This window comes from Malaya genurostris, chromosome 2, assembly GCF_030247185.1.
Source record: "Malaya genurostris strain Urasoe2022 chromosome 2, Malgen_1.1, whole genome shotgun sequence".
In the NCBI taxonomy this organism is placed as follows: domain Eukaryota; kingdom Metazoa; phylum Arthropoda; class Insecta; order Diptera; family Culicidae; genus Malaya; species Malaya genurostris.
The window spans coordinates 346740877-346757188 of record NC_080571.1 but is presented as its reverse complement, the minus strand read 5'-3'; the positions used below and the strand labels follow the sequence as shown (position 1 = coordinate 346757188).

At 37.6% G+C, this 16312-nt stretch overlaps 2 protein-coding genes across 3 annotated transcripts; one reads left to right on the top strand and one right to left on the bottom strand.

Annotated features, from left to right (window-relative positions):
- Positions 1–4075: 4075 nt before the first annotated feature.
- On the top strand, positions 4076–5523 carry LOC131429381 (odorant receptor Or2-like). Its single transcript, XM_058593458.1, has 5 exons — positions 4076–4312; positions 4381–4464; positions 4529–5029; positions 5099–5308; positions 5422–5523. The coding sequence occupies exons 1-5, from the start codon at positions 4076–4078 to the stop codon at positions 5521–5523; spliced, it is 1134 nt and encodes a 377-aa protein (XP_058449441.1).
- A 1715-nt stretch (positions 5524–7238) lies between these two features.
- Positions 7239–12420, bottom strand: LOC131431996 (uncharacterized). Of its 2 annotated transcripts, none has more exons than XR_009229769.1 (2): positions 11809–12420; positions 7239–7787 (listed from the first exon to the last, which is right to left on the bottom strand). XR_009229769.1 is itself a non-coding variant. In XM_058598005.1 (2 exons), exons 1-2 carry the CDS (start codon positions 11697–11699, stop codon positions 7732–7734), a joined length of 1026 nt encoding a protein of 341 aa, XP_058453988.1. In that variant the 5' UTR covers positions 11700–11744; the 3' UTR covers positions 7239–7731. The 2 variants fall into 2 exon arrangements, 1 of the variants encoding a protein (XP_058453988.1); XM_058598005.1 differs by lacking the exon at positions 11809–12420 and adding an exon at positions 10730–11744.
- Between the last annotated feature and the right edge of the window lie 3892 nt (positions 12421–16312).

Genomic DNA, 16312 nt, shown 5'->3' with positions numbered 1-16312 from the left:
TATAGCGAAGTAAATATTGCGGAAAACGGAGTAAAAAGGGGATATGGGAATAAAATGACTAAAACGACAGAGATCTAATTAGTTGACATCGAGATGGTGAAGAGACGGGGAGGGGGGAACGAAAAGTTAGTGACAGCAAAAAGATCTTGTTAGTTCCGATGAAGATGGTGGACAGATGAGGAATCGGGATAATCGGCGGAAGTTAGTGTCGAACCTGCAGTTGAGAAATAATTCTTAGCCACAGTTGAAACAACGTCGATAAATAGGAGGAACTTTCTAAGCCAGATGTAACAGATTACACTTGTATATTAATGTGTTTGAGAAACTGGTATATGAGAAGCATATATGAACTATCCCGACTCGCCAACACATCCCGAACCGGAACCTCAGGCGGTCTACCTCGGGCCCTGAGGGATTCCAGTAGCTTCGACCTGGCGTCGCGATACTCTACGCACGACCACACGACATGCTCGATGTCCTGATAACCGTCGCCACAGGTGCAGAGCCCGTTCTCCACGATCCCGATACGCCGGAGATGTACGTTAAATGTATAGTGATTTGACATGAGTCGTGACATAACGCGAATGAAATCACGACTCATGTTCATCCCCTTGAACCAAGGTTTCGTCGATACCTTAGGGATAATGGAGTGTAGCCATCGTCCCAGTTCGTCATTCGTCCATGAAGTTTGCCAACTTTCGAGAGTTTTCCGACGAGAAATACTGAAAAATTCATTGAAGCAGATTGGTCTTTCATAAATGTCACCTTGTAATGCGCCCACCTTAGCCAATGAGTCTGCCTTTTCATTGCCCGGAATGGAACAATGTGAAGGGACCCAGACTAACGATATTAAATAAGACCGTTCAGATAAAGTTCGCAAGTGTTCCCGTATTTTCCCCAGGAAATATGGGGGATACTTTCCTGGCTTCACTGCGCGGAGAGCTTCTATTGAACTTAGACTGTCCGTGACAATGAAGTAATGGTCTTTGGACAAGGTTTCAATGATCTCGAGGGTGTACTGAATAGCAGCTAATTCTGCGACGTAAACTGAAGCCGGATCACTGAGTTTGTAAGAAGCGGTGATGTTTTGATTGAAGATGCCGAAGCCTGTGGACTTGTTAATGTTTGATCCGTCAGTGTAAAACACCTTTTCACAGTTGACTGTTCTAAATTTATTATAAAAAATATTTGGGGCCACTTGAGGGCGCACGTGAGCCGGAATTCCACGAATTTCTTCTCTCATGGATGTGTCGAAAAACACAGTAGAATCAGAAGTATCCAAGAAATGAGCACGGTTGGAAACAAACGAAGAAGGATTAATATTCTGAGCCATGTAATCAAAATACAAGGACATAAAACGGGTTTGAGAATTAAGCTCAACTAACCTTTCGAAATTTTCAATCACCAGAGGATTCAAAATGTCGCATCGAATGAGCAAACGATATGAGAGATCCCAGAACCGGTTTTTCAATGGGAGAACACCCGCCAGCACTTCGAGGCTCATCGTATGAGTCGATTGCATGCAACCCAAGGCAATACGCAAACAACGATACTGAATTCTTTCCAGCATGATGAAATGAGTGTTCGCCGCGGATCGGAAGCAAAAGCATCCGTATTCCATCACGGACAATATCGTTGTTTGGTACAGCCTGATCAGGTCTCCTGGATGGGCACCCCACCACGACCCGGTTATTGTACGAAGAAAGTTGATTCTTTGTTGGCATTTTCTTTTCAGATACCTAATGTGACATCCCCAGGTGCCTTTGGAGTCGAACCAGACCCCGAGATATTTAAATGTGAAGACCTGAGCTATGGTTTCACCCCCTAGTTGAAGCTGTAATTGTGCTGGTTCTCGCTTTCTCGAAAATACAACCAGCTCAGTTTTCTCCGTAGAGAACTCGATACCCATTTGAAGAGCCCATGTGGATAAGTTGGCAAGAGTATCTTGTAACGGCCCTTGCAGATCGCCAGCTTTGGGTCCTATAATAGACACAACGCTGTCATCGGCAAGTTGTCTTAGCGTGCAAGATGTGTTGATACATTTATCGATGTCGTTTACTTAAAAATTGTATAGAAGGGGGCTTAAGCATGAGCCCTGAGGAAGACCCATGTAACTGAATCGTATTGTCGACAAATCACCATGCGCGAAATACATGTGTTTCTCAGACAATAGATTATGTAAAAAGTTGTTCAAAACTGGCGAAAGACCATGCTGATGCAGCTTCTCAGATAAGATATTTATAGAAACTGAGTCAAAAGCCCCCTTAATGTCTAGGAAAACTGACGCCATTTGTTCTTTACGAGCAAATGCCATTTGAATTTCTGTTGAGAGCAACGCAAGACAATCGTTCGTTCCTTTACCCCTGCGGAAACCAAATTGTGTATTTGAAAGTAAGCCATTAGTTTCGACCCAATTGTCTAGACGGAAGAGAATCATTTTTTCGAACAATTTCCGGATACAGGAAAGCATAGCAATCGGCCGATACGAATTGTGATCGGAGGCTGATTTTCCTGGTTTTTGAATGGCGATCACTTTCACTTGTCTCCAGTCATGTGGAACAATGTTGTCCTCAAGGAACTTATTGAATAAACTCAACAAGCGCCTTTTGGCGGGGTCTGGCAGATTTTTCAACAAGTTGAATTTTATTCTGTCTAATCCCGGGGCTTTATTGTTACATGACAAGAGCGCAAGTGAGAGCTCTACCATCGAAAACGGTGTTTCGTTTGTATTTGGTGTCGCGGCGCGGGTGATCTTCTGTTCCGGAACAGAGTCTGGGCATACTTTTTTAGCGAAATCGAATATCCAGCGGTTGGAATATTCCTCGCTTTCATTCGTGGTGTTATGATTGCGCATTCGTCGGGCTGTGTTCCAAAGAGTACTCATAGATGTTTCTTTCGTTAAGCCGTCTATAAACCGACGCCAGTAACCGCGTTTCTTGGCTCTAATCAAGTTCTTAGTTTTAACGTCTAACGCCGCGTAATTCCGGTAATTATCAGGTGTTCCATTTTTTCTGAATATTTTATACGCGGAGGCTCTCTCCGCGTTTAAATTTGTGCACTCTTTGTCCCACCACGGGTTGGGAGGACGGATGTTAGTTTTCGCGCCGGGTACACGTTTCGTCTGAGCTTGAGTCGCGGTGTCGAGAATCAAGCCAGCCAAAAACGTGTACTCTTCCTCCGGAGGAAGTTGTTGAGTTCTTTCAAGTTTCTCAGATATCGAGGTTGCATAGCTATTCCAATCAATATTTCGTGTGAGATCATACGAAACATTGATTGTCTTCGATGGTTTTGAGCCGCTGGTGATTGATATTACGATCGGTAGATGATCGCTTATATTTATAGATTTCTCTCCATACGAAACGGTGTTTTTTATGCATGACGCAAAGCCTCCTATGCCGAACAAGAAGTTGACGTCATTTTGTACAACAAGGATTGGTGGATGAAAACATGGGTCGATTCCAACCATTTTTTCAATAGTATGCTATTGAAATACTGAAACGACGTCGTCATACATGTTTAAGTTAAAAGTTTCCGAATCGATTGGTTGTTAAATTATAACAATCCATCAACAAATGACCGAGTTATTAACGTTCAAAATTATGACACAAAAAGGTTACGCGGCTATTTTTGAAACTTTTAATTGACACCCGGCCCCGTATAGTGAAGAGTAAGGCATTTTTAATGCCAAAAAGTAGTAGGTATTTAAAAATTTAAAAGTACATGTACAACAATTACAAGGATTCAATTATTCTTATACAAATATCAAGGCAGACAATTTCCAACACTAGCAACACCTTCCAATCCAATGCAATTACAGAAACTGTCATGTTTCACTGCAGGTGTCTTACCATTACACAGCATTAATCATGCACGAGACAACCGTGGGAAAGAAGCGGAAAAGGAAAAGGTGACAATTTTAAGACCAATAATTTCCCCTTAAAAGCAGAACACCCTTCATTATCGAGGGTGTCAATTTTCAGCACCGGTTGCAACCCTCGGCAGCATTTCGAAAGTTTTCAGCGGTCATTTAATAACTCAATCCTAGAAAACCTACAGTCGTACAGATCGAGCCAGCATGGAAGCATCGTCGTCGCCGCCGTCATCGCCATTAAACTGTCCCATAATTTCGATCAACATCCGCGTTTGGCACTTCTGGTCGTTTGTGCTGAAACACGACTTCATGCGCTATATCAGCATCATCCCAGTAGGCGTGATGAATGGGTTTATGTTTGCGGATTTGTACCGAGCGTGGGGAAACATCGATGAGGTCATCATCAACGCCTTCTTTGCGGTGCTTTGGTTCAACGCGGTGGTAAGTTTTTTTTTCTCTAATTTTCCGCCATTTTGTGTGTTTTATTTTTTATTTACTGGTTTCAACAGCTTCGGACACTGATTTTGCTGTACAAACGTGAAACATTCGAACTTTTCCTAATGAATATTACCACCGTTTATGAGGAGATTCAGGTATGATTGCTATTGCACTGGCGAAAAGTTCTTTCGAAGGACTTTTATCTGTTTATTTTGGCAGGCAATGAAGGATGAGTATGTTGATGAAATTGTAAGAAGTATCACAAAACGAGCTCGCATGATATCGTACGCAAATCTGGGATTGGGTGCTTTCATCAGTGCGTGCTACGTGGTCTATCCGTTGTTCACCGGAGGGCGCGGATTGCCGTACGGAATCTTCATTCCCGGAGTGAATAACTTCGACTCGCCCCAGTGGGAGGTGTTGTACATTGCCGAGACGTTGCTAACATTTCCCGGATGCTGCATGTATATTCCGTTTACCAGCTTCGTGGCATCCTGCACGCTATTCGGAATGATTCAGATCAAAACGGTACAGCATCAATTGCAGACATTCAAGAAGCATGGAGCTGATAAAGATTGCAAGCTGGTATCAATTATCCGACAGCATCAAAGGGTCATCACGTTTGTGCATGAACTGAACTCCTTTGTGACCTACATCTGTTTCGTGGAACTGCTCTCGTTCGGTACGATGCTGTGCGCGTTGCTTTTTTTGCTGATAGTTGTAAGTCTGACGGGGAAAGATTTTACGCAATGGACCACGAATTTAACCTTTCAAGTAACTCGTTTCCAGATCGACAACCACGCCCAAATAGTAATCGTGCTGGCGTACATCTTCATGATAGTTTCCCAAATATTCGCCTTTTACTGGCACGCTAACGAACTTCGGGAAGAGAGTATGGCCATTGCCCACGCTGCCTACAGTGGACCGTGGTATGAGTTGGACACCGGGATTCGGAAAAAGTTCCTGCTGATAATCCTCCGAGCGCAGCGGCCACTGAATGCAAGTTCTAGGCTAGAGAGAATCCTTGCTTTCCCCCCAACCCCAAACCCCCTCTTATGTTGTGTGTGCGTTTTATTTTTTCCGTTTTTCATTCATTCCCGACCTCATTTCAGATCACAGTTGGAAACGTTTTCCCGATGACTTTGGAGATGTTCCAATCGCTGCTGAATGCGTCGTATTCGTATTTTACCCTGTTGAGACGAGTTTATAATTGAAGCAGACGTGCGAAGCAGGTCGTCGCCACCATTTTCTGTCATGGTTGAAGTTTTTAATTAAATCTGAATTTAGGAAGTTTATTTCTCTTCGCTGCAATCGTGATAGGAAACGAACAAAAATAAAAAACTAAATACCGTGCATGGAAACCGTAAATATAATAAAAGCTGCAATCAAATTTGGTAGAATCTTGACGTAGTTGCACCACTTGTCCTATGCTCGGGGAAGCTCGCTCTGTTCCAACATTGCACTGTGAGAAAAAAAAACAACAAGAATGCATTTTTTGTGTGCAGGCTTTAGGCAGTTCATTAAATGATGTTCAAGTGAAACAAAATTTGCAAAAAAGATTACACGTAATTGAAAGGATCTCACGAAAAGCAGTTATTTTGTGTTCTGTATTCAGTTAATCTTTGATCTTAATGGTCTTAATTGAGATGTCTTGGACAAAAAAGTTAAAATAATCAAATTATACTTTACTCGACATTGACGAGAAGCTCATACACGTTGTTGGATTGTTGTCATTCATTTTATTTCCTCGAATATCGTAAAAAAGTATCCTGGCCATAAGCTTGAAACTTGAATCGAATCGCAAATGGACATCAGGAACTGACATAACGCTTTCGCGGTCACCGTTAACAGATGATACTTACATAGAGTAAATGTTACGTCTGCTTAGCGATTCAATTTGAACTGCTCTGCCCTTACTAGTCGAAAACGAATTCAAGCAAAGACAAAAAACGCGTTTCATTCTGAAGTTCGAGCATCTTTTAACGGATTTCACTTATTCGTAGAGGGCACGATTGTTTCAATTCAGATGCTACTTCTTTGTCAGAAGGTGCTGTAACAGTAAACCACTAAGCATTTTTTTTCTCGTTTGCTTTTTTTCTAATTGCTGCCATCAGTCCAACTTTTCTTTGATGTAAGTTGCTGATAAACTAGCAAAGTCAGTTTATCCTTCGCTGAAAGCGTGGACAGTGAAAAAATTTTAATAGAAATATTATCTCATAACTAATCTTTCGACTTCTATTCAGTGATAAAAAAATAAAAAAAAACCCTACAATTAAAAAGAAGCAAAGTTGATTACAACTACTTGAGTGTACTTGTCGGCAGTTCAACGAAGTATTTCTTGAACTTGTTCAAAATCGGTACAATTCTCGAGTGAATTGAATATTAAATGAGTAACAACACCGAACCGGAATCTTTCTACCAGCGCACAGGGTGTCGGAAAATTATCTGAACAGGTTACTCCTATTATTAATTCATTGAAGTGAATACATCTATGATCAAAAATTTAGGATTAAATTTCCAACAGGTAACAGGAAAATAACTCAAAAATTAAGTTTTCTCATACTTTAGGAAACAATTAGGGAAACTCATCAAGCTTGCTTGGTATTTTCGCATTCTGACGACGGTTATGAGGCATAGTTGAAAATCGGTATTAGTCGGAATTTAATTCCAGAAAACTGGTTATAAACTTAAAACTAAGAACCTGTAACTAAATCCTAATTCTGGTTTCTTGATTAGATGATGGAATTGAATTTAATGCTTTAATTTAAGTTGGAAATTCGAGTACTCAATTCTGTTTTGTACTCGTTTACTCACCTATAGGGATTAACCAACGAAACGGCAAGAGAATAATTATCTCAAAGTGGAGGACACTCGCGGAAACAGTTCAACTTATAAAGAAATGTGATACGTTCTGATTTAAACACTTGGATAGTCTGTAAGCAACTGACTCGCTACTCTCGAGTGATCTTTATTTTAGTTTCACTGTTTTATACAGTGTTGCCAGTATCTCGGCTCTTTAAATATCTTTTCTTCGTTAAGTTATATAACAGTATATAACAACTCTTATCCTTTTAAAAAAGTTCATTAACAAATTTTGATTTACATTAGCTTAGTATGTAATTTAACTATTTTACAATATTATTTACTTAATTTATTCGAATTCAAATGTTTGAAAAATTCAATAATAAATGAAATCATTTCCAGCCTTTGCCGTTTTCTTCCGCTTCGAACGCCTAGGAAAATCGTTCGATTGACCCATTGAGGTCTCTTCTAATTTGCGCTTTCGCGATGATTTCCTAGACTGTGCTTCGCCGATTTCGGGAAATCCATAAAACTCTTCGTCTTCCTCTTCCATGTTTCTCGATTGCTTCTCAGATGGAGCCGTAACGAGAAGATTCGGTCTACATAACTTCGATTGGTCCTTAGACACCCTTATTTGGTCCCGATGGGCCTCTGCCCGGACGTTTCCAATGGTAATCTGAAATATGTGTTTTGAAACTCGTTTTAAAAAGGTTGCCTTTAACCATCTTGCTTTATTATTTTGGTTATGGTTTTTATACCATATTTCATCCCCTTCAATCAGTTCATTTAATGGATCATTCTGTTCCTTGCGAAACGTAATCCTATCATTTTCTATATTTTCATCATCTTTTGTTTGCGAAAAAAGCAAATGTCTTTTATAACCCAATTTAGGGTTTACTAAATCTATTAAAGTCTTTGGTTTATATGAGAATATTTTCTCTGATGGAAAGTGTCCATCACTTGTTAAACAATTATTTCGATAATTAAACAGAAACAAATTTATCTGATCCTCCAAATTCAACTCAGACACTTCCGGTTCTAATAAAAATTTCTTTAATACCTCTTTGGTTGTTCTTACCAATCGCTCCGCTTGACCATTACTTGAAGGATTGTAAGGCGGGCTTTTGAGGACTTTAATTCCCTGTCTCTCTAAAAAACTTATAAAAGCATGAGAGTTAAATGGTGGACCGCCGTCAGAAACTAAGACGTCCGGTAGTCCGAATCGAGCAAAATAGCCCACTATGCATTTTAAAACGTTACTACAGTCTGTTCCTCTCTTCATCCAATTAATCTCTAACCATTTTGAATAACTGTCTACCAATAACAGAAAAGTATGATGGGAGAAATGAAAAAAATCCACGTGAATACGACTAAAAGGTTTTGTCGTTGGAATCCAGTTGGATTCAGTTTTAGGTTTCTTAGCCACTGCCATACTATTACAACTGAAGCATTTGCCAACAAATTTTTCTATATCATTATTAATGCCAAACCAGTAAACTGTCCGTCTAGCGAGCTGTTTCATCTTTACGATGCCTATATGATTGCCATGCAGAAGTTTCAGAATTGCGTTCTGCAATTTCAGTGGAATCACCACCCTATCTTGGTACATTAAACACCCTTCAACCGATTCAAGATCATGTTGATTCGCGTAAACATTCGTAAAACTTCTATCCATTTTCCTTGGCCATCCATTGCTCATAAATTTTAAAATATTTTGTATAAACCTATCTTCTTTAGTTTCATTGGCAATAAATTCGAAATTTAATGGCATATCTTTGCTAAAGTTTATGCTTCTAATAAATTCATCTCCATCATATCTTTCTGGCACTGGCGTTTCTAAAGGAAAACGAGAGCAGAAATCTGCATTACCCATTTTATGAGACGGTCTATATTGAATATCGAAATCGTATATTGACAGTTCTAAAATGTACCTTTGCAATCTCGTCACATAAATTGAATTTTTCCCAGTTTTGCCAAAAATACCAACTAGTGGTTTGTGATCTGTATAAATCTGAAATTTCTTCCCAAATAAATATTTGTGAAACTTTTTTATCGTTGTAACTAGGGCCAATGCCTCTAAATGCAAAATTGGGTATGATTTCTGTGCTGAATTCAGCGAACATGATGTAAAACAAACTGGCTTTTCAATTCCTTCTATTATATGAGCTAAAACTCCTCCCAGGCCATAGCCGGATGCGTCAGAAATTATCACAATGGGTTTTTCTGGGTCATAAAATTCCAAAAAATTAGTTGACAATAGTAAAGATTTGCTTTCTTCAAAGGTTTTGTTACAATTTTCGTCCCAAACATATTTGGTATTATTTTTCAATAAATTATAGAGACAATACAGTTTTTCTGATAAATGTGGTATAAAGCGATGATAATAATTTATTAGTCCTAGAAAAGATTTTAGTTCTGTAGTGTTTTTAGGCTCTTTCGCATTTTTAATCGTAGAAATTTTATCGGAACAAGGAAATAATCCTTTCTCATTTATAATAAGACCCAAATATTTCAACTCTTCAACGAAGAATTTACACTTGTCCCAATTTACTTTGATGTTGGCTTCCAGCAATCGCTGTAAAACTTTATTAAGTTTTTGAGCACAATCATCTAAATCTTTTCCTGAAATAAGCACATCATCTAAATAACACGAAACTCTCTCAATTCCCTCTAAAACTTGGTCCATGACCTGCTGGAATATTGACGCACTGGACGATGCACCTTGTGGAAGCCTGTTATATGTGTATAAACCTTTAATTGTATTAATTACCATAAATTGTTTTGATCTTTCCGATAGTTTTAACTGTGTATACGCCCCCTCTAAGTCTAGCAAACAAAATATTTTGCTGCCTGATAAATTTGCAAATAAATCTTGTGTTATTGGTAAAGGATATGTATTAGCAATTATATGTTTATTGATTGAAACTTTGCAATCGATAACCATTCTGATTTCATTATTCTTTTTCATAACTATAATCACCGGTGAAGCCCATTCACTGGTTTGAATTGGTGTAATGACTTTCTCTTTTTCCATTTTTTCTAAATATTTTAATACCTTATCTTTTAGACGGAAAGGTACGTCGTAAGCTTTTTTGAAAATTGGTATACTATTTTTCAACACCAAATTTGCTTCAAAACCTTTAATTGGTGAAGAAAAATCCTTTAAAAAAACACTTGAAAATTTCTGTTTAATTTCTTCCACAAGATTATTCGTACTCTGATCATTTACCCTATTAATTGTATGGTTTCCTGAAAATAAATCTCTCCATTTCGGGAAAAATACGTCCAACCACGGTCTACCCATTAGGGGAACAAAAACGTTATTGCAGTCTATCACAAATAATTTCAAAATACTTTTAAAACCATTTAGCTCAATCGAAACATTAGTTTCTCCCACTATTTTCAACTTTGACCCATTAACTACCATTAATTGTTTACTGCATTTACTCAAATTGTTCATAAAATTAGACTCATACTGTAATTTACTCATGACTGACACTGATGCCCCACAATCTATTTCCATATTTATCAATTTGTTTTCAATTTTACATTTAATTACACAAGGATTATTTACACCTGAAATAGAAGAAACATGCATGCAATTCAAAACATCTGTACCTTTGTCCTCCTCGCTGTCGGATGCATTCCTCAAATCCGTCGTCATTCTGTTCAGTAGGTCGCTTAAATGTCTGTCCGCACTAGGTCCAGGGCTAAATGTGTTTACAACATTTACTGTATCTTTTCTAAGATTCCTCAAGGCAAAACATTTACTTTTAATATGCCCTTTTTTCTTACAAAATGTGCAAATCATGTTTGAAAAATCAGGTCGGAATCGTTCAAATTTTTTAAAATTTTTATTCAAACCATTTTGGTTATAATTGTTGAAGTGCACTTTTCGGTCCATATACCCTAAACGGCTTTTTACCGGCCCCCTTGAGCTACCTTCCCTTGGATCTTGATTTTTTTGAAGTCTTGTTGCATTTGCAAATCGATGTAAGACATTTATAGCCGGACTGTTAGTGGGATTATCCACTATAGTTGCTCTGTTTAGCATATTTCCATTAGCAGCATCAAGAACTCTAGCGTTCGAGCCCGCGATCACCCACGTTGCTATGATTTTTTCCGCTGATTCGAGTGTGAGATTATCCTCATTAAGGAGTCTTTGCTGGAGAGCTTTGTCTCTCAAACCAGCAACTACCCTGTCTCGAATAGCAGTATGTTTGTGGTCTCCAAAAGTGCAGAATTCTGCTTGGAGTTTTATCGCCAATATAAAATCTTCCACCGTTTCATCTAGCTGTTGTACTCGCTGATGAAATTTGAAACGCTGAATCAAATCTGATTCTACTTTATCGAAACGCAATTTTAACTTGGCCACAATTTCATTATATGGTGCTTCCACCAATTTGCCATTTGGAAATAATAATTTGAGTTCTGAAAAAATTATGGGACCACCCAGTGTCACAAAATGGGCCTTTTTGGATTCGTCTGTAACATTATTCATGATAAAATAATAACCGAGCCTCTCCTCCCAATCGGAGAAGGATGTACCCTTACGGTACGGCTCAATTGTCGTAACCATATTAGCCATCTTTGAAATTGTTAAAAAGGAAAAAGAAAAGAAAATGGCACTATATTAACTGTTTTGTACTAATATGGTTAAACGATTTTCAATTTAAAAAAGAATGAAAACGACTCACCGATTGAAAATAACTGGGCTCACCCGCAAAAATTTATTTCCGAAAATACAATTAGCCGGAACACCGTCTTGGCCGTCGTCAGATTGTCGTAGCTTATCCTCGACCTCTGTCGGAATTGTTTAATTTTTCTTCGACCTTAGTCGGAACTTCTCAGGATTCGCCGGATGTATCAGTTTTAACACTTTTATCACGTCACTCAACAAGAAAAAACTTTGCGTGTGTTAGTAGCGTCGGTTTCGACCAACGCTATTTGCCGATAGCTTGCCTATAGAAACAAAAAAATCTATACAAACGCGCCAAAGCACGCCGCAAAAAAATGTCACTTTTTCTGCTAATTTTCCTCGTCGCCACTGTTTTGTACTCGTTTACTCACCTATAGGGATTAACCAACGAAACGGCAAGAGAATAATTATCTCAAAGTGGAGGACACTCGCGGAAACAGTTCAACTTATAAAGAAATGTGATACGTTCTGATTTAAACACTTGGATAGTCTGTAAGCAACTGACTCGCTACTCTCGAGTGATCTTTATTTTAGTTTCACTGTTTTATACAGTGTTGCCAGTATCTCGGCTCTTTAAATATCTTTTCTTCGTTAAGTTATATAACAGTATATAACAAATTCTAATTCAGAAATTCAACTTCAGAATTCTGGAATAAAATTTTTTATGTTTATTTGTAGTCAATTTAAAGTAGACCATAGAATTCATTACAATAATCGTCTTATATTGGTAAACTATTCTGAATATATCACTAAATAATGAATAGTTTAGTATGAGTTCGATGATAATAATTTGTTAGCTTAACGAATAGAATCAAAATATTGTTTTAGGTTATTTTTTGTCATTGTGTAATCGACAGCTTCTGAATTGATTTATTGAAGATATTTCGATTTCTTAAAGGCCGAGATGGTATGTAAAAATTGAGTTTGGACAGGAGTGAACTATGCGGCTCGAGACAATGTCATTTACGAACAGAGTTGCCAGGTTATTTTTTCAAAAATCTGTCAAAACTCAAAAATTTATCTGGATTTGTCTGGGTCTACTATATACAAGGAAATTTTTGCCGGGCTTCATTTTCAGTGAGCAAAAAAAAAGGTCTCCCCACCTATCGTATAGAGGCCAAAACCGTAAAAATCTAGTAAGATCTGACTAAATCTAGGAAAATATGAAAAGTCTGGGAAAATTAGGATAATCTGGCATTTGCCAGACAAATCTGGCAACCTGGCAACGCTGTTTACGAATGAGACAATTGAACCCGCTTGTAAGGAATTCTGGCAACCGGCAGAAAACTAGCAGCTTCCTGGCAGTTGTCAAAAATTTCAATATGGCGTCTCCCTGAACATTACAATTATTTCGCCGGCTTTTCTAGAAACGGTTATTGTTTGCTTTTTTCATCTTGCTTTGCTGCGTCGTTTTATTTCAAGTTCAACCGTCGCGCTATGTAATGTGCTAATAATACGTAGTAAATTATTCTAAAATCAACTCGTGTAAAAGTGATTATAATTACTGTTGGCTGTCGCTTACCTAGTGGAAGTAGTGTTGTACCATCTATTTCTAAAGTATTCCATGAAACGGATTTTGGTTCATTCGATTTTTTGAGGTTAGTAATATGAGAATGTTGTTCCGTAACGAAATAACTATTACAATCAAATATAACTTTCCAACTCGATTCGCTTAGTTCCAATCTAAGTTTTTCCACTTTTTTGTAACTTACTCAATCATCAATATTTTCGCGTAATGACGAATTGATTGAAAACTCAATTCTGTAGGGTAAAATAAAAAACAACCATTTTTTCTTAGCAGGTTGGTCCAGTGCAAAACCTGCGTTGAATTGTTTGTGAGACGTTGAACCGCATCGTTTCATTTCACGTCAATACCCATTAAAATTAATTCAATAAAAGGAGCATTAAATCGTGATTTAAAAAAAATTTCTTCAAAGGTGCATCTTTAATTTCATAATGTCCCGCAGTACAAACTACAGACGTGCTAATAGAGAATTGCAAGCTATAGTACGCATGGAAGAAGGAATTGATCAAATAAACTCAAATTCAATTATGTCAAATGAGACACAGAAGCTAAGAAGTGACGGTTTTGTTGTAATAAGTGATAACTCTTCACAGCCGCTTTATACTAGTGAAACCGTAATCACAGAAACGGACGAGACTATTATTAACACGTTTATCGATCAAAGTGAGTCGAGAAGGTATCTTTCGGATTCAGACTCAGAAGATGAAAGTTTCGAAGTAGCTGATGTGGCGATAAAATTTGCAACATGGTCAACCCAATATAATATTTCCAGAACAGCCGTGAATGACTTACTTAGCTGGTTCAAACAGAACTATTTTCCATTTCTCCCAAGCAACATCCAAACTTTGAGAAAAAGAGCACATACTATTAATGCACCTATCCGCAATATGGGATTAGGGAAGTTTTTATATTTTGGTATAAAAAATATGATTGATATTTTCATGAGCTTGAACGTTGTTAGCAATGAATTTAATCATTTCGTATTGAGTGTTGGAATTGATGGCATTCCCATTTCTGAAAGTTCCAAAAATAGTTTTTGACCCATTCTAGTCAAAATCGTTGGTTATCACACAATACTTCCCATTGCTGTGTTTTGTGGACCAGGCAAGCCACCAAATATACACGAATTCACGGCAGAATTTATTCAAGAATTGCAATATTTTTTTGATAAACGGCTATCAGATTAATAGCAAGCAATACACATTCAGTATTGGTCCACTTGTATTCGATGCCCAAGCTAAATGTTTTGTTTTAGATATTGTGTCGCCAACGGGATTCAACGCATGTCCTAAATGTATTACGAGAGGACGAAAAATAGGACCACGCGTTGTGTTTCCCAATCTTCATGCTCCTGTTCGTACGGATGAATCATTTCGAAATTTAAGTGACCCGATACATCGTAGTCAAAGATTACCTCCTCTGGCTGAAATTGGAATCAACTGTATCACAGATACAGCTATTGACTACATGCACAATGTATGTCAAGGAGTCTTCAGAACCATGTTGGGGTATTGGATAAATACAACGAATAAACCATATTCGTTATCTAAAATGGATAAAATCAGAATCAACAGAAAAATAACTTTTATTAGAACACAGATATGCTCCGATTTTGTGCGAAAACCACGTGTACTTGATGATGTGCCGTATTATAAAGCAACCGAGTTCCGATTAATGCTTTTGTATACTGGACCGATTCTATTTCACGATACTCTAAAAACTGTCTACTATAATCATTTTTTACTACTTCATTGTGCGATTCGAATCCTGTGTCATCAAAAGCGTTCAATATTCATGTCTCACTCTACAGTGACCAAACAAATGTTTGCAATTTTTCATCAACAAATTATGTATATACTATAAAAATATTGACTTGGTAAGTTGATGTGGGATCTCATCGTTCAACTTCAAATACCAACAACAAAATCAGAATCTGAAATCTGCATTGAGGAAATCTGTACAAAATCTCTATTCTGTATGAAATTTGTATGCGCATGTAAAAATCCGTATAATACAGATAAATCTGTATAAATGGCATCTCTGGATATAACTGCTTAAAATGTTCCTACACTGAAAATCATTTTTATCTATTTTTTGAGAAGAAATCACTCATTGTCGAGCAAATTCATAAAAGCATATTCAGCTGCTGCAAGATTCATATGGGTGGTCTATAATATAACTGAAACTGAAACAAACGTATCCCCCCCGAACCGTTTTAGTTTTATTTATTCGAACAGATCTACTGTCAAACTAAAAACTGGTATTAGGTTTTGCACGATGACGACACAAATGAACTGCCGATGAATCAAGTTCATCTTTGACAGTTGCCGTGTACTTGTTTTGTTTTGCGACAGCAAGTTAAAAATTGAAAAATTCCTGTTAAAAACGTATTCCACAGTGAAAAGAACTAAAAAGTTGGCCATGTATGTGTTTCCAGCATCAAGGAGCGATATATGTATGAATCTGTTTAGTGTGAGGCGACTTGCAATTTTTACATTCGAACGATAAGCTTCTGATGATCTTTTAAACTGTAAACAAGTACACGTCGACTGTCAAAAAAGCTCATTCTGTTTATTTTGTGAGGTTATGGCATGTTCGTGCAAATCCTAATACGCTGCTGGTATATTTTTTTTCTATATTCGAAACACAGCTAGGGCTGTCAGTTTATTTTGTTATAAATTCTCGATTTAAATTTTAAAACTGACATAAATTATGCATCTAGAACTAGAACACTCTTGAACATGCACTAAGCTACACAAAATTAGGTAGTTATCAGCTCAAACTTTGACTTGATCGTAAAAAAATGAGTAGCGTGATTTGTTATGGCATAACACTTCATTCTAGTGTAATATTTTATAAAAGAAATATATTTATATTGTTAGATTTAATCAGAGCATAGTGAAACTAGTACAAAATGGACACTTCTCAATTAATTTCTTCAATAGACTTTAAGAGCAAGTGACTGTTGTTTCTCTGT

Bases quoted from the DNA above. Each gene is read 5' to 3' on its own strand.
- LOC131431996 (XM_058598005.1), bottom strand. From the start codon at position 11,699: ATGGCTAATATGGTTACGACAATTGAGCCGTACCGTAAGGGTACATCC. The intron at 7,788-10,729 runs GTACAGATGTTT...CACATATTTCAG, and splicing joins CGACAGCGAGGAGGACAAAG to ATTACCATTGGAAACGTCCG.
- LOC131429381 (XM_058593458.1), top strand. From the start codon at position 4,076: ATGGAAGCATCGTCGTCGCCGCCGTCATCGCCATTAAACTGTCCCATA. The intron at 4,465-4,528 runs GTATGATTGCTA...TTATTTTGGCAG, and splicing joins CCGTTTATGAGGAGATTCAG to GCAATGAAGGATGAGTATGT. The intron at 5,309-5,421 runs GCAAGTTCTAGG...ACCTCATTTCAG, and splicing joins GAGCGCAGCGGCCACTGAAT to ATCACAGTTGGAAACGTTTT.